Source organism: Chaetodon auriga, chromosome 22 (genome assembly GCF_051107435.1).
Source record: "Chaetodon auriga isolate fChaAug3 chromosome 22, fChaAug3.hap1, whole genome shotgun sequence".
Lineage (NCBI taxonomy): Eukaryota > Metazoa > Chordata > Actinopteri > Chaetodontiformes > Chaetodontidae > Chaetodon > Chaetodon auriga.
Genome location: NC_135095.1, coordinates 9736222 through 9763077, shown reverse-complemented (window position 1 = coordinate 9763077; position 26856 = coordinate 9736222). Strand labels below are relative to the sequence as shown.

Here is a 26856-nt window from a genome sequence, read left to right as displayed (position 1 = left end):
AACAAAGATATGGAGTTGTTGAATCTCATGTGAAATCTTGCTGTTTTCATTTGCATTAATTGCAAGAAGTGAGAGGGTGTGAAGTGTGATCCTACTGGTCTTATATCGGTCATGTCCGTGCATTAAAATGCAGACCTGGTGTGAAGTGTGTTTCCCTCACTGTGTTGGCTTTGTTTGCTCCGAACACCCTCTAGATCCATGTAGTTTAAGCCTTCGTCAAAAAGAAAAGAATACATCTTAAACATTTTATCTAAAACAGTTTATAACAAGTAGAAGTAAAATGTGGATGACAGCACCTTAGATCACCATAATTACATTTAGCCAATAGCAAGGATCGGCACCGCGGCGCATTCAAAAATATAGTATGTATTAAAAGTTTTTACAACCTGTAATAACCATGTTTTCATGTATAATAGATGCATGCAAAGTAAAGCTGTGCCAGGAAAGGGGGCAGGTTTGAGTTTGTTTTCTGCTCTTTTACAGACTGCAGTGGCTGTACTCACTCGTAAGGGTGAATATAGTAAATAATGATCTCGCACATGTTTACGTATCCCTTTAAAAAAAGGCCATTTTCTGTCTTAAATATGACAACAGTACAGCAAATTGCACCCTCAACTACTTGTTCACTCAGGCAGCTGAGGCAGCTGAGGTGTATTTGTCCAAATAACACCCTTGTGAATCTTGTGCCGGTGTCTTGTTCTGGCAGCTCCCCGGTGTGTTAATTTACGCCTGGGTCCATTTTATAGTGAGCACCTATTGATTTGCTTGGACACACATGTAAGGCTCTAAAGCTCTGTTAAGACAAGGCAAGATGTCTGCTACAAATTGATGGGAGCATAACGTGTATGTGTGTGTACACGCAGTGTTTCACATCATGCAATTCTCATACCTCACAAGGTGGCAAACACGTCACTAACACCCTATCACATCTGTTCCCATGACGATAAGGATCCTTTACGTTAATTAAAGCCCTTTGCTTTGCCGGTATGTTATGTGACGGACAGGTTGAAGTGTGCCATTAGGGCTTACAGATGCAGAAAAACACACGCATAAAGACAGACACCTTGCTTTAGTAGTGTGACTTATTGGAAGACTCTAATGCTCCATTGTCTCTAAATCTGTTTACAGCTTGGTTATTTCCCCGGGTAAAAGCAGTGACACCGTTACATACGCTCCATCACTGACTGCTTTGGGGCTCCTGAACTATTTCAGTGAGCAGAATGCATAGTGACTAATGGTTGTATCTCAGCAGTGTTCCAAGTCGCCACAATCAAATGCATTCAAAGTTTATCAGTGATTTTTATCAGGCTTGATGTTCCGGGCGGAGGATGTGAGGCAGGATATGAGGCTGATGGTTGTGATCAATCACTGATAGCATCACACAGGACTAACGAGGCCTCCTAACAAAGGAGCGCTGAGGAAAGGATGTAATTGGGAAATTGGAAAAATTATCTACCTCAAAGATGGATTCACACTGTCTGTGGAGACATGGGAAGGAGGGAGAGGGAGAAGTGAAAAGAAAAGGTCAATACCAAACACACTGTGCATGGCAGTGAAAGACGAGGACGACAGCCAGCAGGGTGTCCATCAGCAGTCATGTCTGCTGTCAATGAATCCTTGAGAGACAGCTGAAATCCCACCTGCTCTCATAACATACAATTTCATTAATTCCATGATTTATGATGGCAAAAATAAGTAGAAGCATAGTTTAAATGTATCTACATAAAATTGAGATATACATACATGGTAAACAGGGCTATAGCCAGGATTTTAGAAATACTGAGGTCATGGGTCCAAAATTACCCCCAACTGACCCCCCTTCCTCCTAGAAAACAAAACAAAAAAACACCTGTATAATTTTCTACTCTTAGTATTTGTTTCACTGTTTAAATTTCCATAAAATGTAATATCTCCACTAACAGAACTCAAGTGCTCTGTTAGCTCTGTTGCTAATGCTAATAGCTTTCTGATATGAAAAACAACAGACTTTGGTTCAGACTGTGCAAAATCCATGCAAAAGCTGTTTCAGACATCCAAGATGTTGAAAATGATGATGATGATGATGATGAAGACTACTGGTCTTGCTAATCCCCTGATTTTTCGGGTTTTGACTGAGCTGGTTCGACAACTTTTGATTGGATTGCCTTGAAACATGATAACAGCCTCTGGATGTTTTGTAATAACTTGTCATTCATGTGTGTTTGCACATGTCACCATGACTGTTCCTTCAGTCTGGAGATGAGTTAGCAATCATGCTGCTACTTTTATTACTGAGCATAAACACATGGTAGCAGGAATAGCTAACTTGCTACTGAGATTGCGAGCCTGTATTGATATACTAACTATACCTACACTATAGTGTTAAAGACTACCTTTGATTCGTCCCAAATTCTTATTTTTAGAATAGTTTTGGGAAGGGCTAAACCACAAATTGAGCATTAGTAGACTGATTAGATCTTAATCTCAATGAGACCACCTGATTAAATAAAGACTCAGTAAAAGAAATAAAATTTGCTTTGTGACGATACTAAATTGTCATCGATATGAAGTGCCATGTATGTTCGAGTCAATGGAATTCTTGCTTTTTAAAAGACCACATATTCCCTGTTTATGAACCAAAGCAGTCATGGTCTTTAATGTGTCCATCCTGACAGACTCACGACCCAGCAGCAGTGAGGCAGGCAGAACCAGCTTGTGGATCCTCCTGCTGAAGCGAGCACATTAAGGGCACTTCAGCTGCTCAGACAGGTCTCGCTTTGATCTGGGAATACACAGAGTCCTCAGTGCTGACAGTTTATGTAAGCAGCAGATCCCAGCCCATCGCTCAGATCAGCCCCACTTCGGGGAAAGAAGCGGCTGCCGCTTTTTGAGAGCGCAGACGTGGAGACACACTGGGAGAAAGACGGGGGTAACAAAGCAAAATAAAAAGGACACTGACACATGTGGGGTTTGAACGTGGAACGTCTCAATTGGAGAGGAATGGTGGAGAAGTCTGGGGCATTTCAAACGCAGCACAACGGTCTCGCCGCAGTCAAGGTCGAGCACAGCGTGATGACTTCCAAATCTTTACGTGCTGCTGCTGCTCTGATGGTGAAACAGAAGTGAAATTGATGCCCTGAATACTCTAGCAGTCCAATGGAATGATTCCACTTTCTAAGGGCTCATTCATTAAGAGGTTAATGACTCGAAATGTGAAATTAATTTTACGTCCGATGGAACATTCCCTGTAAGTGTGTGTGAGAGGGATGAACTGCGCTGAGCCGTCGGCCTAATGTTCTTCAAAGTCGAGATGAATGGGCCCCTCCCTTTTTCAGGGGACTCCATTTCTCCTGTACCGATCATAGATATGGGCTGTTGCTTTTTTCATGGCCACATTCAATTTATGGTTTAATTAACATTTTGGAGCCAAAAAGACGTCTTCAATAGCACAGCTGGCCTGAGATGTATTTATGAATGTAGTGAAGTGGGAAAGAGAAAACAAAGAGATTCTGACTTCGACTATGATATCATTTGACTAATCCTCATACATGAACTCACACGCGACAGCTGGTGGAAGACTTACTTAGTGTCGGTGGACTGTTCGCCAACAAAAAATAAAAAAATAAACCCTCCATTTCTTTGTTCACTGGAGAGCAATAAAAACAGATGGCAACTAAAATGATCCATGTATGCAGTATGATGACAATTCCTAATCATAATTTATCCCGAGCTCATCACAGTTATGTTGTGTTTGCAAAGTGGTTAATTCCTTTTTGATTCAGTGCCGTCATAAAAAGACACACTCGTCGTCGAAGCGAACACTATTTCAGTTGTCATTCCAGCTACAGGCTCACTGTCAGCATTATATTGGCCAGTGCTGATTAAAGCTTTAAATTTTGATCATCGGTGATTCAGGCTCTCAATAATGGTCAGCAGTGATTAAGCTGTCACTGCAGGGCAAGGTCATTTCCACTTCCTGGTAATGACACAGACTGCTTTTTAGTGTTGACGTATTTTCAAAGTCTGACAGCAATTACGGCGGTAAGTGAAAGAAACAAAGTTGAGACAATTTAGTACTTAACGTGTATGAAATGCACTGAATGTACAAAATATGAGGGACATCTTCCAGCCAGCTTTTATATTTGCATTTATAGCTGCTCTGTGTGTGTGTGTGTGTGTGTGTGTGTGTGTGTGTGTGTGTGTGTGTGTGTGTGCCATGTGAGGCGCTGAGCTCAAATGTGGGACAGGACCTTTCCTGAAGGTCATCCCAGTGCAACTTGACCTACCTGCATTGCCTTTATTTTTATTCTCATCCTTATTCTATCTAACTTTTGCTGGGTTTTATTCTCCATCTTATTTTACATTCATTTTTATGTGAATTTGCCTGTGTCATGTGTGGAGTGTGTTTTTAGCCACATTTGCGCCATGGCTCTAGGGATAGCCTTGTTGGTCCACCACTTTGGTGAAGGTATTGCAGTTCGGAAGCTGTTGAATCATTCAGAAATGTTATTACATCTGTGAAATTAAAATGTCTCAAATGCTTTGGTTTAGGACCAAAACCTTGCAAAACTAATGAGATTCCCATCAGCCTCTGTTGTACTTTATGTTTCTGCTAATGCTTTTTTATTCTATTTAACTACAGTGATTGTGTGTTGGGCTCTGAGCACTGTGTGGAAGCCTGACCAGAGTGGTGAGGAAGGTTACTGGAGGCAGACTCGAGAAGCCATGTCCATAATTCTTTATGAAAGAAAAGTGGCACCATGAGACATGTGTAACTAAAAATAGTACAAAACAAAAGGAAACTAATGAGCAGTTAACAGGGCTTAACTGAATAAAACTCAACTTACAGCAATGCAACTTAATTTAACATGAAGCTACAGCTACAGCAGTCATGGTGATGATGGGGAAAAATGACGTGTTCTCACCTTCTTTGTCACATAGACATAGTGTTAGTCTTGTTCTTTATTAAGTAGATGAAGGTAAGTTGCTTTGTGAATGCTGCTTTTTATTGATTTTATGTCTGCTTTCAGAAGTCCTCTGGCATATTGTATACAGTAAACTGGATGTCAACTCTACAGTCATCAAGCATATCACTCAACTGAACTCAGTGGGTTAATGTCAAGTATGAAACCACAAACTAATTGATGCCTCCGGATGTGTATCTTTGTATTATTTCTGGTGTACTGTTGTATATTAGAGTTCTCCTTAATGTCTTTTGCTTACTGGTGTGTGTCCATATATTATTTGTGTATGGGTCTAGTATCTATTCATTTCTTTTACCTAATGTACTTGTAAATAACTTGTTATGGCATGGCAAGATGTGTCTGTGCTTGTAGGCTACTGTGTATGTATAACATAGGTAAGTATTTTGTTTTAATGTAATTTTAATGTAATTATAAATGTTGGAAACAACCAAACTCAGCCTTCTTTGCCAGACACTGCACTGTGTGACAACAGTCAAACAGTATGTATGCATGCTGGCAAGTTTTACATTGTGATCTTACACATGCTCAAAACACTGTATGCTATTCAACCAAGACACATGCATCAGGCTTATTGCAGACACACAACAGATAGAGATTATTTAGATTTACAGCACTGCAGAGGAATAATTGCATCTTCTAATTGAACCAAGTCTGAGCTCTCAAGGGAGCAACACTGTTCCAAAACAAAGAAAGATTAATAATGAAATGATGAGACGTGGACTATCAGAGGATGATGCGCTGGGAGGGGAAGCTATGATTTAAAGATCTGGACAAGCTAAGTCTTAATCACTTTATCTGATTGGTATTTGAAGTCATGAATCTCAATTAGCAAGCATTAGGACCTTTCTGGCAGTTATGCGGAGTCCATCTCCATGATTGGACGCTCCCTGCTTGTCAGCTGGAGTTAATAAACTGCTAATAGATGGAAATATTTTGAAAGCAGCTCCAGAAAATATATGAAGCAGAAGATGTTGATTCAGGATCTGGAAAGTGTAGTATTTTACACGGCATTGCAAAGCAAAATGTTTACCTGTGATTGCTATGTGTTGATAATGTAGGCTAAGAGCACTGATACTCATCCTCATACAAAATTCTACAGGCTGTGGACTGAATTTACTCTAAATCAGCCCTCCTTTTTCACGTTTTTATCAGTTGCTTCTGTTGCTGTTGCCTTTTTTGTCTTATAATTAATGATTTCCTATCCTTGTTGCTTTGTCTATATTGCTTTGTCTATCCATGCTCGCCACTGTGTACTGGATCCTCTTGTGTTTGCATGCCCTAATTATGCCTGAAAAGGAGACAATGGCTCTTTTAACTGATAGGCCTTTCTCTCAGCTTCCAGGTCCTCTATCATTCCCTGCCACAGGTTCTCAAAAATGGCTGCTTTTGTACCCGCTCCCTCCATACCTCCATTATTAACAAACCAAACGGTCGTCCTGGTAACCTGCAGATAAGCAGCTAGGCTAATTTTGTTAGCTTGTTATCTCATCAGTCGGAAGGTAAAATGAAAGACGCTGGGAAATCAGCTAATTAGCCACTTTGATGTTTTGTCCTTTTGTAAGTATACGATCAGTGAACAGATTACGTTGCTTACTGCACCGCCGAAATCCAGCATTGAAAATACGCTTTTGATTTTCCTCCCTGTATTTTTGTGCTATTGTTTCTGCATTATTCACATTCTGATCTCTCATTTTTCCTCTCTCGTTGCACAAAAATTCAGCCCGGTTTCCACTGAGCCTCTTTAGCATCACCTGGGGTAATTCTGAAGGAACGCTAATCTAGGATTCAGTTTGATAATATGTATATGAAATATTCACTCTTCCCTCCCTCTCTCTCTTGGCGTTGATTTTTTTGCATCCTAACGTAAGCTGCGAGCTGCCTCTTTGTGGCAGCATGTGTCTGATACTGGGAGAGGCTCTCTGGGAGATGCGTGTGTGTGTGGATGACATCGGGGAATCACTCAGACGAGTATCCTACTTGACAGTTGCTTGCTGCCATCCGATGCCTCTCACCTGAGGCACAGGCGCCGACGTCCTTCAAAACCATCTGCCTGTCTTTCAGTGCTGCTAATTGATTTGTCCTTGGATGGAGGTGTCTGCGAATGCTTCGGGGAGAATATGCATTTTGACAGATGCTCGGCACGTGAATGTGTACCATACACAAAAAAGGGGCGGGGCCTTGTCTCGAAGACGCTCTCGCGCCTGGAGGTGAATTAGTCGTCTTTGTGATGCGTTCAGTTGTTTAAAGAAAGCGACGGGAGTTTAATGGCGAGACGTCTCAGCAATTTTACAGCAGCAATCTGGTTTGTTTTCCTTGTGCTTCAACGTACATTAAACACTCTCTCTACAGTACTTCTATGTTGCCCTCTGGTACTAGCTCTATCTTAACTAAGCTCGCACTTTTCACAGTCTTTAGGGATTCATGCCAAAATGCTTGAAAACACTATCACAGGAGGGGGTGGCCTCCCTGCCTTTTTTATACAGTCTGACACAGCTTTGAAAACAGTTTCCCATCATCAGAAGTCAAATGCCCCGAGCACTGAAATCAATGCAACAAATCGTTTTTGTATTTTATTTTTCTGACACAATAGTTTTCGACCCCAACCTTTGTGTGTGTGTGTGTGTGTGTGTGTGAGTGTGTGTATGTGTGTGTGTTTTCCCCAGCAAGTCTGAGGAGGCAATAATTAATTCAGGAATAATTCAAAAATTAAAGACTGTAAGCCACAAGGTGAATACGGTAGCCTTTAGTTTGAGTTCAGTGCTCCCCGGGGGACTGCACCAGAACTGATTCTTTTTCCTTTTTTATTCATGATTCATCATTGTCAAGACACATCTGGCAAAATACCGAGCATATGAAGTATTTAGAAGTGTTGGATACATTATGCTGCTTAATGGAAAATACTTTGAATGAGCATCAGGTACAGGGTGCTTTGAATAAAGTAACTTTTACCTCAAATATCAGATATAACCTGATATTAAACCAACTCGAAGCTTCTGTTGTAGCATTCTGCGCTCCTCATTATCATAGCCTCCCGTATGGGGGACTCACCTCTGAGTGCAGGTTTAAACTTCCCACCAATAATTGCTCTGGCTCTGAGGATTTATTCCCTGGTGCTTACATTGAACAAGGAGAGTCGCTAATGTATTGGTGTCAGAAGAGGTTAAATGCCTACACCGGCATTTAAATGTAATTAAGCTTTTCTCACAGCCTGGAAAGAAAGAAGGAACACAAACATGTATTGCATATCATATACAAAAATTACATTTATACTTTCTCAAACATCCCCTTCTATATAATAATGCAGCAGTTATAGAGAAAATTACAAAATTACCACAGTATATAACAGGAAGCATCCACAGACACCAATATGTGGTAGGCTATTAAAAATAATGTTACCAGCACAACAGCATCCCTTGTTGTAAGCAAACACAGACACACAGCAACAGTCCCTTGGCCATTCGGAGGCGAGGGCACAGCTATAGAGGCTTTTTAAAATGCAGTTTTAATTATTTGATCGTACCTGTGATCGCTTCACTACTAACCTAATAATGGCAGGAATGTCTGCTGGGGGTGTGTGTTGATTCCTCGGAGGCTGTGGGCTACAGAGGAGACGATTAACCATTTGCATTTAGATTGTGTGTTGACACACAATACAGACATAGGGCCCCGTGATTCAGATGTAGGGAGAGAGAAGCCGAGGGCCCGAGAGATAGAAGTTGACTGCGGGGGCCCTTAGTGTGCTTGTGTGTGCGTGTATGCACATACGGCTGTTGGTATGTACACAAGGTTGAGGTGGTCCGGTGTTAATAGCCATGCCTATCTCTCTCCCCCACGGCTTTCCTCAGGTCGTTCCCCCTATCTGCAATGAAGGATCGGAGGATTCATAGCATTAGCTCCACTGTAGCTTATTGCTTATTAGTTGGCCTCAACACCCCGAGGAGAACATGGAGGTAAATATAAGGGGGATTTAAGGAGGTTCCATCTAGTGAATGGATGGATTACATGATTATAAAGAGCCCTGCAGGGAGGCTTTGATGTTAGTGGAGGTAACCAGCTGGGAGAAAAGGAAAAACATGGAAAGACTTTAAGCAGGACAAGGGAAGACACCTTGAATGTGCGATGATGTAAAAGAGGTTTTTCTGTGGGCATTTATTCTTATTACACAGTAGAGGTGACTATTATTGTACTGTAGTGTCAATGGTGCTGTGTTTTAGTTGAAAGAACATTGTCTTTTTACAATTGGTGCCTCATTACTGTAGTTTTGGACATTTTATTTACCAGCTGCTATAGGCCTGATTTTAAACACACAGTTAAACCAAAACAATGAGTTGTCTCTAAATGCTCTGTGGGGCCAAGGGGAACTGCAGAGTCACGTGTCAATTGTCTTCTGGTTTGTTACTGCAGGGGACTCCTTTCACACTACACATGCTCATTTGATCCATTGTTGGTATTAAAACACTGATAAGTGCAGCTTTAACAGGTCTGAACGCTTGGTCTTGCAGAGCTACTCTCTGGTTCAACTTTGGCCCGATGCTCTTACAACAGTTCTGTGCACTTCAAGCTTTATCTCTGAATTGACCATTGTTCTCTTTCAGACTGTTGCTTCAGCCTATCGCTCTCCAACTGTCGGAGCAATGCTCTATTCTGTTCAAATGTTAACCCGCCACTTAATCCAACATCAAAACCAACCCCCTCAATAAGACCTGAGACAGGAGTTCTAGTGGACATTTCAGCACTCAAAATCCCAGGCTCAAGCAGGTTCACTTTTAAGGTTGTTTTTATGTTGCTTTTAGGTGTTTATCCCCAATATCCACTTGACATTGACTATTTTTAATAACTGTTCTTTTGTGCACTGCTCTAAAAACTCTACAGATGGAGCTTTTATCCCTGTCATGGCAAAAAAAAAAAATCAGCAAGCTTTACAACCACACACAGTCAGAAGCCAATTACGTAGCGGCCCGACCACACCAGCCGAACAATTACGCACAGGTAAATTATGCTCAGCTGACCACCAGAGCAAACAAAAAGCACAGGCACCAACGGAAACGACCAGCACATAACTGTCCCAACCAATCAGCGAACAAAACAGAGCCCAAATTCCCCTTACTGCCGAGCCCAAATCTATCTTAAACTCAACCCTAGACTTTCACTTGTGGTGGGCATTTATGCACAATGGCCCAATGGCCCGATAAGGAAAGAATAACAAGTGATAATTTACTGAAAGGCCAATAAACAGCAAAATCAGAAGAGTGGAGTGTGATAATCAGTGGGGATCAGTAATGCAGTAATGAGAGAGTGTGTGGAGATTGGCTGTAAGCATGTTGGTTATAAGAAATCAAGCAAACAAAGGGAGCTGCCACACCATGTGCTCAGGGAGAGAGCCTCCTCAAACTGTTTTCAGGTTCCCTTCAGATCCCTGAGATTACACCGGGTCCAGGTGTGCCTCATCAGACTGATGACCCCTCCCACTCTGCCTGCCAGGCCTCTGTGGCCTGCTTTTCTCCACCAGCCGGACCTCAATCCTTTTCACAGTTTTGAGCATATGAACCTCTCACTGCTAGTTAGTCAGTCACTGATCTCTTAGTTACATTTCTGCAACTCATGCCCAACTGTGGAGACCAACTCGGTCCCTTTTCCTATTCAGCCTCACTTTGCCAAATGGGAATAATTTATAAGACGGATCAAGATCAGTCCATCAGATCTTGAGAGGACATGCTATGGCAATAAATGCAATCTATCAATGCAGTCTAGTGGTGATGACTTATGTAACGAATTCCCTCATAACAGTCACTCAATCGATCAGTGAGTCAAGTAAATGTAAGTTTGTTAAGTCAACGGGGAGACAAATGCAACACGAAGAATGTAGAGTTTGTCTTTATTGACCGGCTGTTCAGCTGATATTTACAGAGCTCTGCTGTGTGAAGCAGTTCATTAGTGTAATCGATCCTGGCGCATACTCTTCTCTGTCATGCTGTCAAATAAGCTGCTTTGGTCTAAAGCTGTTTTTATTGATGTTCCTCAGTGTTTCTTGTGTTTTGTTTTTTTTGTTTTCTCACCAACTTACTTTCCTTGCTCAGATGAATATTTTATTGAGTTCAGCCTTCAAAACGTCTCTTCTTTGCTGCAAACGTCTAGAGGTATTTGAGAAGTTAAATACCTTTATGGCTAAATAAGTCATGTACACCGAGAAGATGGAGACAAGAATCAACAATATACAGCCACCTTATCAGTATATGACACATCTTATTTAGAGGACATATCCGTTGAGATTGCCTAAACCCAGTTTGACAAAGGAAAGATGGAAAAGATTTCAGAAATCTTCTTGGATAACTTCATAAGTTAATAATTGAATTGATCAATAATGCAATGAAACAGTGAAAATCAAAAGGAAATTCTTCAGACTAGAAAGAACTTTGCACTGTGGACACTCTTTAAAAAACCTTTAAAGTTTTTGCTTAAACCTGCTGTACTTGAACTGTTTGGCCACTTGGGGGCTGCAGAAAAACACATTGTGAATGAAACATTAACATACCTTTTAAGTTGATGCTAACTTGTTAGCAAACAGTTGCCAATTCCAGAGGTAAGTATCTGGCTTTTTAGCTGCCAAACATATTTATTCTGCTGTAAAGTTGAACATTGTGATATAGGGGTCTATGGGAATTGACTCACATTTGCGGCCAGCCTCAAGTTGTCATTCGAGGAACTGCAGTTTTTGGTACTTGCGCGTTGGCTTCATTTCTCAGCCCTGGAGGTTGCTGCCTGGTATACAACTGCATTTTTCTTCATCTAAACATGTAATTTTGTCACAGATTAAAAGGCAACACACATTGAATAGCTTCAATTGCTTTTGTGTTAATTCACTACATTTGAATTGTGCAGCTTTGAGATGCCTTTCATCTCTCTCAGTGTGATTGGCCCACGGGCCCCAGTGACTTAACTATAACATTACAGTGCAGCTTCTCATAAAGCCAGATCAATTACTCAGAGTGGGACCTGATTTTTGTCTCATTTCCTGTCCTCATTTTCACAGCTTCACAGGGACTGTAGAAGTCAGAGCACCATCTGTGCAACTTTGCCCAACCAAAAAAAAAAAAAAAAAAAAGGAAAAAAAAAAAAAACACATCCTCTGTTTGAGATAATCTCATGGAGGCACTTGTTCTTCTGGAAATCCTCTTGCCACTGAAATCAATTTGCTTTCATCAGGCCTAATGACACTTGGTTAGGGCTCCCATTTCCAAGCAGTCCATTGAGGGAGCTATTCGTGGAGGATGAAGTAACTTGGTGAAAACACTTCACGCATCCAATGAACCACATGGTCAATAGACTTTGCTGAAAGGATCAAAAGAAGAGCACACCCCAATCTCTGCTTTTAACATGTGACAATTACATATCTTTTACACAAGTGGCATATCTATTTACTCACCTTAAACGTTAGCTGTTCTGTTTAATCTAAGCACTGATCAGAGATTCAACCAACTGCATTGATAAAATGTTGGAATGTTAATCCAAAAGATACAGAAGAAATAATCAGTCAAAGTAAATGAACCATCCTGATTTATTTGTATCAGCATAGCTAAGCACAATAGTAAACACTGTCTAATCACTTTTCAAAAGGTGTAGCTTTAAAAACATTATGCAAGTGAGTGAAGAACTCACTGCATCCAGCTGCAGCATCCTCTTAACCAGATCCACTAATAGGTGCTGGTTTCCCTGTGGTCCACAGTTCATTCATCTCCATCACCTGCTGACAGTCCCTGATGTATCTCATATCCTGAGCATTAAACCTCATCTCGTAAGCGAACTCCTCAGAGGTCTTGAATCTCCAGCGCTGCTGACTCATCTGCTGCCCGTTGAAGTCTGCTCTATTTCCACAGTCCTGCACATAGTCAGCTAGCTGGCCATGAGTTTCTACGATGAAGCTCAGAATGTCAAAGTTCCTCTCCCCAGGATAGAGCAGGTACGCAGACATCAGCTCTGCAGCTTCCAGCCGCAGAGACCACATATCGATGGCATCATTAAAGGGAATGTGCAGCAAGACTTCTGTGTACCAGGTGGTCTGCATACAGACAGCAGGCTGAACAGCAGTAACACGATGCGCCAGGCCAGAGTAAATGATTTTCACTTTCAGTGGCTGCTGCTGGTCCACAATCATAATATTCTCAGGTTTGAGGTTTGCATGTGCAATTCTATTGGATCTCAGGTGGGAAAGAGCTGTGGTCAGTTGATATATAATTGGAGCTCTGTCAGGGAAAGACATTGGTTGGTTCCGGACGGATTGACAGTGCCATCCATAAAGCCAAAACAGATTTAGTGTTGGCATTGTCATTGAAAGTGAATGGATATTCAGTCTTTGACAGAACAGACAGGTTTCTTCATATATTTGAGATATCTGAAATTGTTATTCTGTTACAGACACGAAACAGTCTTTCTATGCAGCATTCCATGTATTCTATGTAGCCAGCAATGTTGTGTTTTGTGGCATGCGCAGTAACCATTCAGCTACCAAGGTGCTCCCAGTGCAGCCTTTTAATTGAACATTTTAAAGATTGTGGAAAAGGCTGTTTTTTTCACATCTTCTACTCTGCTCAAGGGAGCTTTGAATCCCCCGAGCAGCACAGAGATGGAATACCCAGTACAACACTAAGCCCACCAGGATGCCTGCAGTAAAGCAGTAACAACTGAGCAAGCTAAGCAGTCAGCCAGATCAATAGTTGAGCACATCGCTGGTTAATCAAAGCCTTCATCCCACAGGAGCGACTGAAACAGAATATGTTTGTCTCTCAGGATAAACCAGGTGTCACATCTGCTGGATTATGAAATCAGCTGCAACCAACCGGCATTGTTACATCTGAGACAGAAAAAAGCTACTTGAAAAGAACAGTTTCAAAGCGCTATTCTCACATTTCATATCTGTCATGTGATATATGAGGTGGTTTAAAAAAAAAAGTAAAAAATGAAATCAGTCATTTTGCAAGAGGTATCTTTCATTTTCTCAGGTCTTGGAACACTTGGAGGAAATCTCTTCAAATGTTAAGAACAATTGTGCTACAAGGCTTCAGAGTGTTATTTTGTATATTAGCAACTTGTCAGGTTTTTGGGTTTAAGATAAAGAATCATCATGGCTTGGGTGGCCTGGTGTCCTGTCCTCCAACTCCTGTCAGACGGAGGAATTCACAAATGTAAAGAAGAAAGATAATAGACAAAGAAACAAAAGTTTTATCCCCAGCAGTCAGAATCACAGCACTAGTATGGAGTAATCAAAGTTTGAACACACTGAAGTAGGTTTTTATTTACACCTGAATATTTTTTGCAAATAGATGCCTACAGATGACTACATCCTGGCCTTATTACCTGGAAAACACAATGGGACCCCAGCATGAAGTCCTTCAGGTGAAATTGAAATAACCAAAAGGGAAACACTCTTCACAACACTCACCTGCTGTGGCCGGAAAGCTGTTGGCTCCTTTTCTTCATGAAACACCTCTCCCTCCACCGTCCCACAGAAGAACACTTACAGCCTTTCGCTCCCTGCCACCCCACCTCTTCTGTCTGTATTCCGTTCCAATTATCTCAAGTGTTAAATCTGTGTTGGGACTGGTCCTCTGAATATTTTATATCGCCCATTAAGCACGAGTTGAGCTGCCTCTACTGTTGCTGCCGCAGCTCTGCATGAGTTTTCATTGTAAATAACAGCTCTTTACGTCATCTGTGGTGGTGGCAAAATAGGGAAGCAGCAGCTTGTCTGTTGAAACTGCACAATGGTCTCTGACTAACAGTCAGTAGAAACTAGGTGCTTTGTTGGTAAAAGAGACAATTCTGTAATAATGGAAAACCTGAAGTCCATTTCCAGATCCATCCGACTTTTCTCACTCTTAACACTCCATCATTTGGTGTGTTGGAAGGGGACCAAATGCCTTAAAAACTGACCAAGCGTCCATATGTGACGAGATGGGAGTGAAATCAGGTTGACTCACTCACTCGTAATAAGTCTGGAGGAGAGTGGCACTGACACATGACTAAAATGTCAATAAAGAACTGCTAACCCACGTTTGAGCTCATGAAAAGGCAAATGCACACAATGTAATCTTCTCCAAAGACACTTTAAATGAGCACTGCTGAAGTTGACAAGCCTGTCTCAGTACTGAGCCGTGCTCAAAGAAGGGGCAAAGCATGTGCAGGTCCCCCATATCCTCAACAAACAAGAGGTTGATTTGTGTTGTTCAAAGAACCAGATACCAAGAGGCTCTGTGTGCTCAGCCTTGAAAGCAACATAACAATAAATTAATGAAGGGAGAAATTCAGTTGTACCAGCAAAGAAATGAAAGAGAGTGGTGAAATACCTCATTTTGAAACTGACTTCAGTTCCACGGGAATGCAGTTGGTTGTCCTTCATGAGGAAAAGAGAGTGAAAAATATTCATTTTGTTAATTAGAAGTCTGAATGAGCCATTAGTGCATAATTGAGGCCATGAATAGAGGTTTCATGAATGGAAAATTATCAGCCATTTACTGTGTAATAAGACCCAACTCTTGATTGTGCTGCACATTATACGACAGACTTAGCTGTTGTTGGCACGACAAACAACGCTGATTGATCAGATCTACACGTGCACATCATTCATTCATCAATACAACACACAGAGCATGACACAGTTTGCAATTGCTGATTGCATAGCATATTTGCTTTTTTCCTGCACTTCACAGTAATGCAGTGAGACACATTCTTACCTTGGAGCAACCAAGTTCAACTGCAGCCTTACACTGTTTACTACTTAACAGCTTTGCTGGAGCAATAGGGGGTTAATTGCCATGCTCAAAAGGCCCCTGAGTGGTAACAGCTGAGGTAGGAGGGGTCATTAGGCTACTCATTTAGCACTGAGGTTTTCCCTCAAGGTGTTTGGATTCAAATGAGCAGATTTCCACACAGAGGCACGCTTAACCACCCTTTAGGCTCCATTCATCCTGATTAGTTGAAAAGATGTATAGCCTAAATAAAATAATTCCTTACTCCACCAACATACTTATCTAAAAGAAAAATAGATGATTATGCGTCAAAAAAACGTGATATTTCATTCACTGATCATCCAGCATTGCTTATATTTTCATGAGCGAAGTGCTACAACTGATTGTTCGCTAAAGCCTTCGTCTAAATAGTGATAATCCAATCATAGCATAGCAACCATGACAAGGCATGGCAGGTCTATACCCAGGGGTGCACATAACTTTTTGAGCCAGGTACTCAAGTGCAAACCAGGACATGGTGTTTGGTACTCATCCCATTGTCACCTTCTTCAGCTTCCTGCATGATAGACAATGAGGATGCACTTTCAGGTCCCTTATTGAGCCTCAGGTTAGCTGTCTCCATCCACAGGTCAGCAGCTGGCTTTGGGTCAAATGATGCTGTGGTCACATGCACCTCCACCTTTCCCTACTAGCCACTCCAATAAAGCAAAATTCTCAGCATAGGAAGACAGAATGTTCATGATTTTATGAAATACTAGAAGAAAAACATTACACATAGCTTTTTAGCTGAAGTAAAAGGCAGGCCAGTGTGCCTAAATTACTTTGTGGTGCACCTGCAGAAATGAAAAAGGTCAACATCCACTGTCATTACAGCTTGAAACATGCTACACTGGGTGAGTTGCAAGGGCACATGCACTTGGATGAAGTTAAAGCTCAGTTAAAGCTTGGGTGGCCAACAAGCAACTTTCATAAGACCACATTCTGAGAGACAGCGTTATGCAGGCAAGAGTATCTATGGAGGATCTCCCAAGATTTTTTTTTATATATATATAATGTCACACTGTATAATCACAGTGAAGGACACACACAGTCTACGCTCAGAAGCACACACACAAAATGTCACCCACTTCCCGTCACGTCGTCTTAACCGACGTCTCAGCAAAGAACACCTGACTTTGTTCTAGTCCCACTCATTCGCAGCTGCTTCAAAGGCATCGTTAGATTAAAGAGAGCCGGGATACCATGCTTTTTCATCTGTGCTACAGTGCAGCACTAGGCCGTTCGGCTCTTGGAATTTGAATGAGACAGGTTTAGATGAGAAGAATGGTTGAAGAGGAGTCAGGATGCGTGGATTTCACATATTCGTGTTTGTATGTTTGCAGCAACACCCTGCTGTGAGGATAGCTCTAGATTTGAGATAACAAACAGCTGTAAAGTTTCCAACAAACACCGATCTAACTCTCCCACAGACACATATCTTCCTCATGGAGCTACGACACCTTTGCACTGGTTACTTTTATTTTTCATAAGGAAAATCAAGGGATGTTACCTGGATTGTTTTTTGTACATGTTTTGCATTATATGTATATATATCTGTGGTTTTTTTTTGGTTTTTTTTGTGTGTGTGTGTGTTGACTTAAATACGGGCCTTCTTTGCACTTATTCCAAATATTCTTATAGAGTTATCGTGGTATTCTCTTTTCATATCACGTCTTAGTGCCAGAAGCTTGCATGCAACCTAAGCCTCAGCGCCTTTGCGTTAAGCTATGTATTTTGGTCATGCCATTGTGCTTCATGCATGTATAGAAATCCAAGCCCATTTCCATGTAGGCTACCACATGGCACCTCTGTAACAGATCAACATTCAAATACATTCAATTATCTTTGCTATGCACATCGGGATTAATCATTTATAGGCTAATACTAGGTTGACTGCAGCGAATTATTCCTCAGTTCCTGTGCCACTTCTGTCACACAGATATAACTGGTTGGATATTATACAGGGAGATGGGTAGCTGTGAGAAAAGTGGGTGCAGTGCTCTCCTGATTTAATATTATGCATAAAAGCTCTGGCGATGGGGATGCCAGTCTGATGTCTCTCATTAATTCTTCAGTTCAGTGGGCTGTGGACAGACACAGCAGATTGACAGGGGATGAGGAGACTTCACCGGCAACTCCTTAATGCTTTAAAATGGGAGTATAGTTTAGCTTTGATGCCTTCTATCGCTAAATGGACATGTACCCCCTCCACCACCCCACCCCCGACAGCCTCGGTGCACCCGTATCCCACCCCCACTGTCAGTCAGTCAGCCCATTGTGAATACATGAATACTGTAAACTGTAGTGACAGGGTAAATTACTCTGTGCGCCATCGAGCCACAAAACATCAAAATGCTTTATGACTTTCTGTGAGTGTGAATATGGAGATCAGGAGGCTTGGTTTGGTAGAGCCTGGAGGCAGATGTGGGACTTTTCCAGGTGCAGCAATCATTGCAGTTCCCATTTCATTCTCCCATGAGTTCAATTAGCAATCATTTTCTTTATAAATCACTCACAAATCGACTGTGTTTTTAGAGTGTAGCTGATTGCACAGCGCTTACAAGGATTTGCCTGCATGATGTATCTTCAATAAACAACCTGGCTGCCTCCTCTCATGTCCTCCTTGACTGACTGCACAGACACACGAGCAGGATCGAATGTGTTGTGTTCTCTGCAGGTAACAATGAGTACATTTTTATTTTAGAGCAGGGAGATGCAAGTGTTGCTCTGTTGCCTCTCAAATCTAAATATGTAACTCACTGGCCTGCATGCACACTGCATGGTGAGACACTGCTGTCCGTGCCACATTTAAACTGAATGACTTAAAAGTTGGAGCTCTGTGTGTTTGATGCTCAGCAGAATGGAGGGTAGCAGAAACATGATATAACTGATTTGGATTTAAAGGTCACCAGCCACAGCCGACCTGTCCATACCTTTGGAGAGTCCTTTGCAGTGAATAGGCTCAATGTATGGATGTCTATTGAATGTAAAAATGTTTCACAAGGCTAAGATTCTTCCAGCTCTGTTTGGCTCTACTGAAACACAGTGGCTCTTCGTGCTAAATGCTACCATCAGCATGCTAACATGCTCACAATGACAATGCTAACAAGCAGGTATCTACACTGCAAGCAAGACTAAAACACTCAGCGTCAAGATTATACTGACATGTGAAGGTAAAATCCAGGAAAGGTAATAACTGACTAAACGTGAAATCTTAATCTTTTTTTATTATTATTCTTGTTTTATTACAAAGATCACCATCACCAAATACTGAACTCAAGGCCTCTTCAATGGACTTTACAGTGAAAAGCAGCAGTTTGAATCGAAAGGCTGCAATATGGTACATTTTCTTGAAACGTGTCGGCCTTTCAAGAGTAGCCACTTAATGTGAAACATTTATCAGACAGACTATAAAAATTAATTTACAATAAATAGAAATAACAGTAAACAATATAAATATGAATCTATTTAACATTTTAAACATAATTCACACATTTATGGTTTATAGTAAGGGTTCAGGGTTGACTCAAGGGCTACTTAAGTCAATGTTTGAATTAACCAGGTGTTCAACCACTTGATAGATCAGAGTTTTGAGTGTAAGTTGAGGTAAAACTGTGTCAAAAAAGCCCTCATAGCTCATGAATAATATGAGTTTTTGAGATAGCATAATGATATTTCCAGTGCTTTAAATTGAGTGCTCTAAATTTTTCAGACTCTGACCCAAGTGACATTATCAACACAGTGGAAGGAGTGTTTGAGATGTGGAGTTTTCCTTCACGGATTTCACAAAGTTTCTCATTTCTCTTTCTGTCGGTCTGGCATACAATGCAGGCTACAGTACAATCAAATAGTGTCAGTTCTGACCTTGATGGTTTCATGGTACAAACATAAATAAGAAATTACATTAAATGTTTACAGTACATTGACATTCAGTGTAGAAAAATTCCTTACAAAAAGTTACAGAGTTTACAAAGTGTGAAAAATATTGTATTTTCCCCCTTATAAAAAATGCCACCTTCAACGAGGCAAGTGAAGTCGCTTCATATGTAATGAAACTGAAGAGTGGATAACGTGGAGACACAATACATGAAACATGATGTGTTGGTTCTTCACTTAATTTGTGTGAATCTGTTTGAACCAGTATGCTACCAAAATTATCTGCAATCAGAAGCCGGTGTGTTACCAAAAAGCCAGTGTCAAAGCAATGAAGTCATGTTTCGAATGGCTGAGGTTTGTAAAGATAAAGTATTCAGACATTCTTAAAGTGATAGTTACAAAGTTGCCTTAGGGATGCTACAGAGATCCTCAGCAGTGACATTTTAATGAACATTTTTTTTTTACATAAAGCAGTAGTTCCTGAAATGCAGGCTACCTGATATTAGTGTGTTCGGTACTTCAAGATATGCAGTACTGTATGTGTCCGCTAGACAGTTGTGACAGATAGGAAGGCGTTATGTACTTTGGAGCCCTCTGGGACTCTGGCCCCATGGCTCATCAGCTCCTGGATGGTCATCCAGTTATCCAGGATCTTTTTGTTTCGTTTCTTCATCATCTTTTTATGACTGAGCTCCAAGATATTGATCTCCTTCCTGCCTTCAGCTCCACTGGCTGGCCCCTCCTTCAGACACTCGAGGCGGCTCTTTTGCATGAACTCCCTCCTCTTCCTTTGCTCCCTGGCCCGCGCCAAGTGCTGCTTCCTCTCCTCTTTGCTCCAGTAGCGGCCCATCTTCATCTCACTCATAGCATCGTCATCTGTGGTCATGCCTCCGCTCCTCTCCTCTCGGATCCTTAGCGCCCGCTCCCTCAGGATGCGGTCTCGAGCAGGCCTCCGGGCCACATAGCGTGTGCCATCAGCTCGAACTTTGACCTTCCACTCTAAACGTGGTTCCCCAGGGCGTCCGCTCCGGTGCACAGGATCTCGGCAGACACTGAGCAGACTCAGCTGGCTCTGAGAATACTCCAGGGATGAATGCTGTTGGAGCAGCTGCATGTAGCTCTGCAACACAGAGAACATTGTTAGAACAGAAGTGTCTTCAGAGGTGCCCCACTCAAAGGAATATCAGCATGAGGTTGACATGTTCTTGATTGTACCTACCTGAAGTTGCCTGGAGCCTCCTTGGCCTTGATAGGGGGTTGTCTGATATGAAGACCCATAGGGAATCCCCCTCCTGGAATCTCTGGTCCTCCCTTTTTTTTCACACCTCTCATCATCTGCAGGCAGGGCAGGGTCTGACTCAGACCGGGATGGGTTGCTCTGGTCTGGGCTGCTGGAGATAACAGGGCCTGGGTCGGCTGGTCTGCTACGACAGGGTGTACCCTGGGACTTAGGGATAGGAATGGGGCTGGAGGGTGTGGAGGAAGCCAGTCTGAGGTTTTTCTGGTTGGTGATGCTGATGTGCCTCTGCAGAGAATGATCGGGAGATCTCTCCATACCTAGTGGTGTCGACCGTGCACTCTCTGCTGTGTTGTAGGCACTGGAGCTGTCTTTCTCTCGGATTTTATCGCTGTCTGACCTCTCTGGGTGTTCATGGATGTCGGCCAACCTGCCGTGTCGCTTGTGTCCATCTTTGGGGCTCCGTCCCGGTGAGGATATGGGCTGTGAGGGCTCCAGCTGGTGGGTCTGGCGGAGCTGATGCGCCTGCATGATGCTCTGGCACTCGAGCTCAATGCTGCGCAGTTCCTCATTTAGCATCCTCAACTCCTGCTCCACTCCATTTCCTCCTCCAACAGCATCAACATCATCTCCATCCCCTCCCCCTTGCTCAGTGAGACTACACTCTATGCTGTGTCGAATGGAGTACACTCCACACTCGCCTCCATTTCGGATTTGACACTTGAGCTCCAAGAGTTGCTGGAAGCGATTCTCTAAACCTAGGATCCCACCTCCACCATTGCGAATACTGACCACCCCTTCATGACCTTGGCCTTTGGACGATGTCCTCGAACCTTTGGTGTCCTGTGGCACTACAGTCCCTCGTCTTGTGTGTGGATTCTCTGCCCGCCATCGATCCCTCAGGCAGTGGGCTGGGGTCCTCCTGTGGAGTTTAGCCAGCAGGGGTTGGTGTTCTGGACTGTCTGTACTGCGTCCAAATCCACTGTCTTTGTCCTGATTGTTGGAGGAACAGGTAGCTGTGTCTGTAGTCATTTCCTCGTCAGCTTGATGCTGTCATATGAAGAAGATAACAGTTAGTCCTCCTCAAGGCCAGTTTCATTCATTCACTTCTTGCATTTGATGCAGTTCATGATTTTGTAACACATTGTGGTGGGAGAATGATCAACCTTGGAATTAAGTCGATATTGGATGATTCTGCACCTTACAATTTATGACCATTGTCAATACAGGAAGTAGTGTATCTTATATGTGGAGAGTCAGGGTGGTTGATGGGCATTAGCATGTCACAAAGGTTGCCATGCACAGATATTGTAGAAAGCATGAAATTTAAAAGCGTTTACATTTAACATAGTGCTGGGTTTTGTAGAATTGTGCATTATCAACATTCTTGTCCGACATTTTTTTTAACTCAAATCAAATCCTGTGCTCTTACTATCCTTTCTCTACTTTCACCTTCTTTAATTTAGTCTCTCCTTCCATCCTACCCTGCCAGCTCTCACTGACACCCTCCTGCCTCCTGATTGGACATTCGTCTCTTGTTTTTCTGTGTTTCTCTTAGCTTACACTCTCACCTTATCTCTCCTGTCAAAGTTATGTTCCTTCTGCTTCCTCCTCTCCTCCAGGATCTCCATCTTCAGCTCCTCCACAAGCTCCTGTTGCTCCTCATCAAGCCATACTTCCTCTTCCAGCTGAAATCACAACATCTTGTCAGAAAATCTGTCTCACTTTCTGTGTATGTATCTATGTGTGTGCGTGGAGAAACTCACGCTGACAGTTCGAAGGAAAGGAAAAGGCACTTAGCGGGCAGCTGTTGCTGTTTGACAGGGCATAGGTTGTCAACACAGGGCAGCGAGCCTGTGTAGGTGTGTGCGTGTGTGTGTTTACCTGGATTTCTGGTCTTGTCACGAGTAGTATGATGCACCTTGCTTCTTCACTTGACAGCAAGGCAACAGCTTTCTCTCTGTCTTGCACTTCACAGCCATTAATCTGTACATCAAAGACAAGTATAGATGGTCATGTCAAGAAAAAAGAACATGCAGAAAGTCCCAACCACAACCGCAAGAAAGGACAAACTGTACTTTTACCATCATCATCATCCATTTAACTGACATGCATGAAAAGATGAGCGTCGTACCCTTGTTGGGAACCATTGTTCCCATTTTTGCAGGACACACCTTGAGTAATCACACGCTGACACCTTTTTCTCTCTCTCACTCTTTCTGCCCATTTTCTTTATCCATTAGTCTCTTTTTCACACGTGTCTTTCCTCCTTTCTCCCATCACTTCCTCGAGCTCCACACAATTCCTAGGAAAGGCCTGGGTAGTCTGCATGCTTGGTAAGGGGAGTCAATTGCGAGTGTGTAGTCCGACCTCACGAGAGTCTGCTCTCACCACACATCCAGACACACAATTAACTGTTCTTTGACAGGTGGCGTTCATCTTTTCCTCACTAGAGTAATGGGGCTGTCAGGACAAGATAATAGGGCCAGGAGTACAGCAGGCCCTGCTCCCCACAATCATTCACACTACTGGGACAAAGAAACACTACTACTCAGAGTGTTACAGTATATACAATAAATATGGAGCAGAGGTAATGTTGGTACACTGTTATTCCCACTTGAAGCAGCTTAAAATATTGCTTGCTGAGAGGACATATAGGAAGTCAGCATCAAACTATTTTATGATTATTTTTCATAATATCTTAGAAAATCTAATTTATCTAAACTAACATGCATGAATAAGAAACAAATGAATATTGTTAATTTTGGACAGTAACTATCAGGCACTTTAATTTTAGCTGTACTCCATGATTTCCTTTCATTCACCTTGTCTATATTTTGTGCTATTGACATTTTATATTGCGTTGATATTGCCTGTTTTACTTTTTGAACCCTTCCATTTGAAAATGAATAAAAAAAAATACACAATATTGATGCCTGCGGAATGATTTGAAATAATGAAGTGACAAACAAGCCATCATTATCTTACATCTTGCGTTAAAAACTGACATTGTGTGTGTTTTCAAACTTGACAAACAGTCAGAATGAGAATGAGAAGTGTGTAGGTTTAGTGAAGTGCCTTGATAACACTGCAGCTAGAGGCATGTTGAGTTGTTTACCCTGCTTTATGGAGTAGGATGTTAAGCCATGCTGACAAGTGAAGTTGAGTGTATGGCTCCAAAGCAATGTATTGCTTTTCACAATGTATAAGCTCACTTTCAACATGGATTTGCCACTACATATCAGAAGGTGTTGAGGTGGGTGAGGTCAGGCTTAGAATATATCTACATAAACATATGCACCCACATGTAAGTATTTATTATACATACGTTACGACATAGAGAGCATTACATATAAAAGACCACAAGGATGGGACTTCACATAGGACTCAACAACAAACAAGACACAGATGATGTCCTGTTAAGTCTCAATGAGGATCTGTTAAGAAAATCCCGTCCACACAAGCACTGTTTTTTAAAAAAAATCTCCATTTGTATGGCACAAAAACGCACCTAAGTGCTGTCATGAGCATGTAAAATCATCAGGTGATGATATAAGTGACCAAAAACTGCATTTGTGTGTAGATGAAAGGCCAAAATGCACAGAAAAAAGCATGTTTTAAAAAATACCCAGGTACCCGTGAACTAGGCACGAGACAGAGAGTGCTGGAGATGATGTAGTGCCTGGTGTAACTGCGACTAGGGACTTTAATTTCCCTTGTAAAACGAGGTTATTAAATATACATATGCTTGCCAAGACTGGAGACACCAGCCGCTTAGCTTTCCTCTAAAAAGACTGCCTTGCAAGTGGCTTGGAGGAAGTACCTGAGCACGTTTGTTCAACACAGACAAAAGAAACAAGAAATGGGTGGGTGGCTGATATCAAAGACATCCTGCCAGTGATGTGAAGGATGCTAAGGCTTAAACCCAGACATGTTATACGCCATACGAGTTCATAATATAACCTGCTGTGAATGCACTTGGGTCACTGAGATGAAAATAGGCACCTGTAGGATACGATCTCCTTCCTTGATGCGTCCATCTCTGGCTGCTATACTGTTTGGCTCCACCTGCACAAAAGAACATGAAAATCAATGCTGACAGCCGGTCATTGAGCATCTCTGAAACACCACTGATGTGCCACACTCGCACCACTGCTGTCTCATCTCTGCTGTCAGGAATAAGAGTGTGTTTTTTCATCAAGGGAGGGTGCTTATTTTCTCGCTGACAACCTTGTATTTTACATACAGGTGGGTTTTCACAGGTTGTTGGTGCTGACTTGTATTACTGCTTCTCATCCAAGCTGAGTTTAGTCGCTGGTTGTGCTGACTGAGGTAACACGGAAATCCTTGACATCGTAAAAAAGAGCATGTGAGTTGTAAATGAAGCAAGAGGGAGACAGCAGAGACAACAAAAGTCCCAATTGTTTATGGCACGATTCTATTTTAGTTGAACGCCTCGCATTTTTGAAGATGCATCCCAGTGGATATGCAACAGCACTACAAGCCCTCAATAATAAAATAATAAATAATTATTTCATAAACTTTGTTGTTCTTGCATTGAAGATCAAGAGAAATAGCTACATGTGGGTGGGTGGGGGGTTTGGAAATGGAGAAAAAAAATTGCACTCTTCTCAAAGTCGCACCAATACTATCCATACATTTTAATGAGGGAGATTAGCATTTGTATCCTTTTTATCAAACATACAAAAATAGATGCGTTCTGTCAGTGGGAGACCGCTTTCACAGTCTGTTGAGGTTCAGCAGGTGCCAGTGTTGTTTGTGGTTTTGTATTCAGATTCTTCATGTGGTTCAAGAAGAATAGAGAAATGGCTGGTAGAGCCCATGGTTACATACAAGTAATTGTATGAAGGCTGAAAGGAGCTTAATATGTTGCCGGTCTTTGTACTTCTGCCATTTATATCCTTGTGGCAACGTTCTAATCCTCAATAACAGCTCTTACTTTTCACACTGTCGCCTTTTTTGTTCATAATGGGATTGAAATTGCACCTGCAGGCGGACTAAACATCTTTATAAATCAGTTTGTAGTGCTTAAAGCCCTGATAATTCAACATAATGCAATAATTGGTCTCCTTTTTGTCTCATCAATAGTTTTGTAAGAGGAAGGAGCTGCAAATCACTGGAATTTTAAAAAGAAACTCTGTAATGTGTTCCCTCTTTGTTTTGTGTGTTTGGTATTCAGAGGGGGTACTGTAAATGGGAGAATGTGTCATTTCACTTACAGTTTGGGGGGGTTGAGGAGGAGAAGGTCGTCGCTCAGAGCTAATTAAAACCTTCAATTAAAACACGTTAAAGGAGGAGGGATCACATTTCAAACCTGACTTCCTCTTTGGCCATGCGTGGCTCATTCAGAGTTGCTATTTGACTTGCAAACATTTTTTTCTCCCCTTCCTCCCTAATTCAGTTTGACTTGCTCCCTGCTTCACGATGTAAAGAAGGGAAACCAAATGGGATTTCATGCCATTTTTTTCTCACCGCTCCAAAGGAAACTGATGAGGGGGGCCCTGAGTCTAATTTAACAAACATGCAGCCTTGTCTCCATCAGACTTTATCAGGGAGCACTTGTTTATACTCCAGTGCTTCTCTGGGGTGCAGCATTTGATTTTACACTGCAGTAAATAACTGTTTTGCGGTAACATGTCTGTGAAGATTCTCATTCATCCAGCTCATGGTACTTGTAAGTGCTTTCCAAAGGCAACTGGACCACAAGCAAGCTCAGTTGGCTTTGGAAAGCACTTAGAGCTCTTTTGTCGTAGTTAATTGTGTGAAACAGTTAAATATGTTATTGAGGTCTAACACTATTTTTCAGTGTCAGTGTAAGGAACCAGATATCGTCTGTCCTTACCTGGCTGACATAGATGCCGGTGTCCTCCTCATCGTCAGTCCTGTAGCAGAGCGTCAAGCCAAGCTTCTCCTGGCTGTTCTGCCTACACAACTCCACCTCCTGTTACAACACACACACACACAAATAAACCAACAA

General features: G+C 42.0%; 1 protein-coding gene across 1 annotated transcript in view; it reads right to left on the bottom strand.

The window, feature by feature from the left end:
- Window positions 1–18965: 18965 nt before the first annotated feature.
- The window catches only part of pdzrn4 (PDZ domain containing ring finger 4), a 34318-nt gene continuing 26427 nt past the window's right edge, over window positions 18966–26856 (bottom strand). The window contains exons 4-9 of the mRNA XM_076722310.1: window positions 26722–26820; window positions 24864–24926; window positions 22743–22844; window positions 22430–22546; window positions 20841–21908; window positions 18966–20741 (exon numbers count right to left, since the gene is read on the bottom strand). Of these exons, the coding sequence (XP_076578425.1) occupies window positions 20169–20741; window positions 20841–21908; window positions 22430–22546; window positions 22743–22844; window positions 24864–24926; window positions 26722–26820 (2022 nt within the window). The 3' untranslated portion in view covers window positions 18966–20168. The remainder of the gene's footprint in view (window positions 20742–20840; window positions 21909–22429; window positions 22547–22742; window positions 22845–24863; window positions 24927–26721; window positions 26821–26856) is intronic.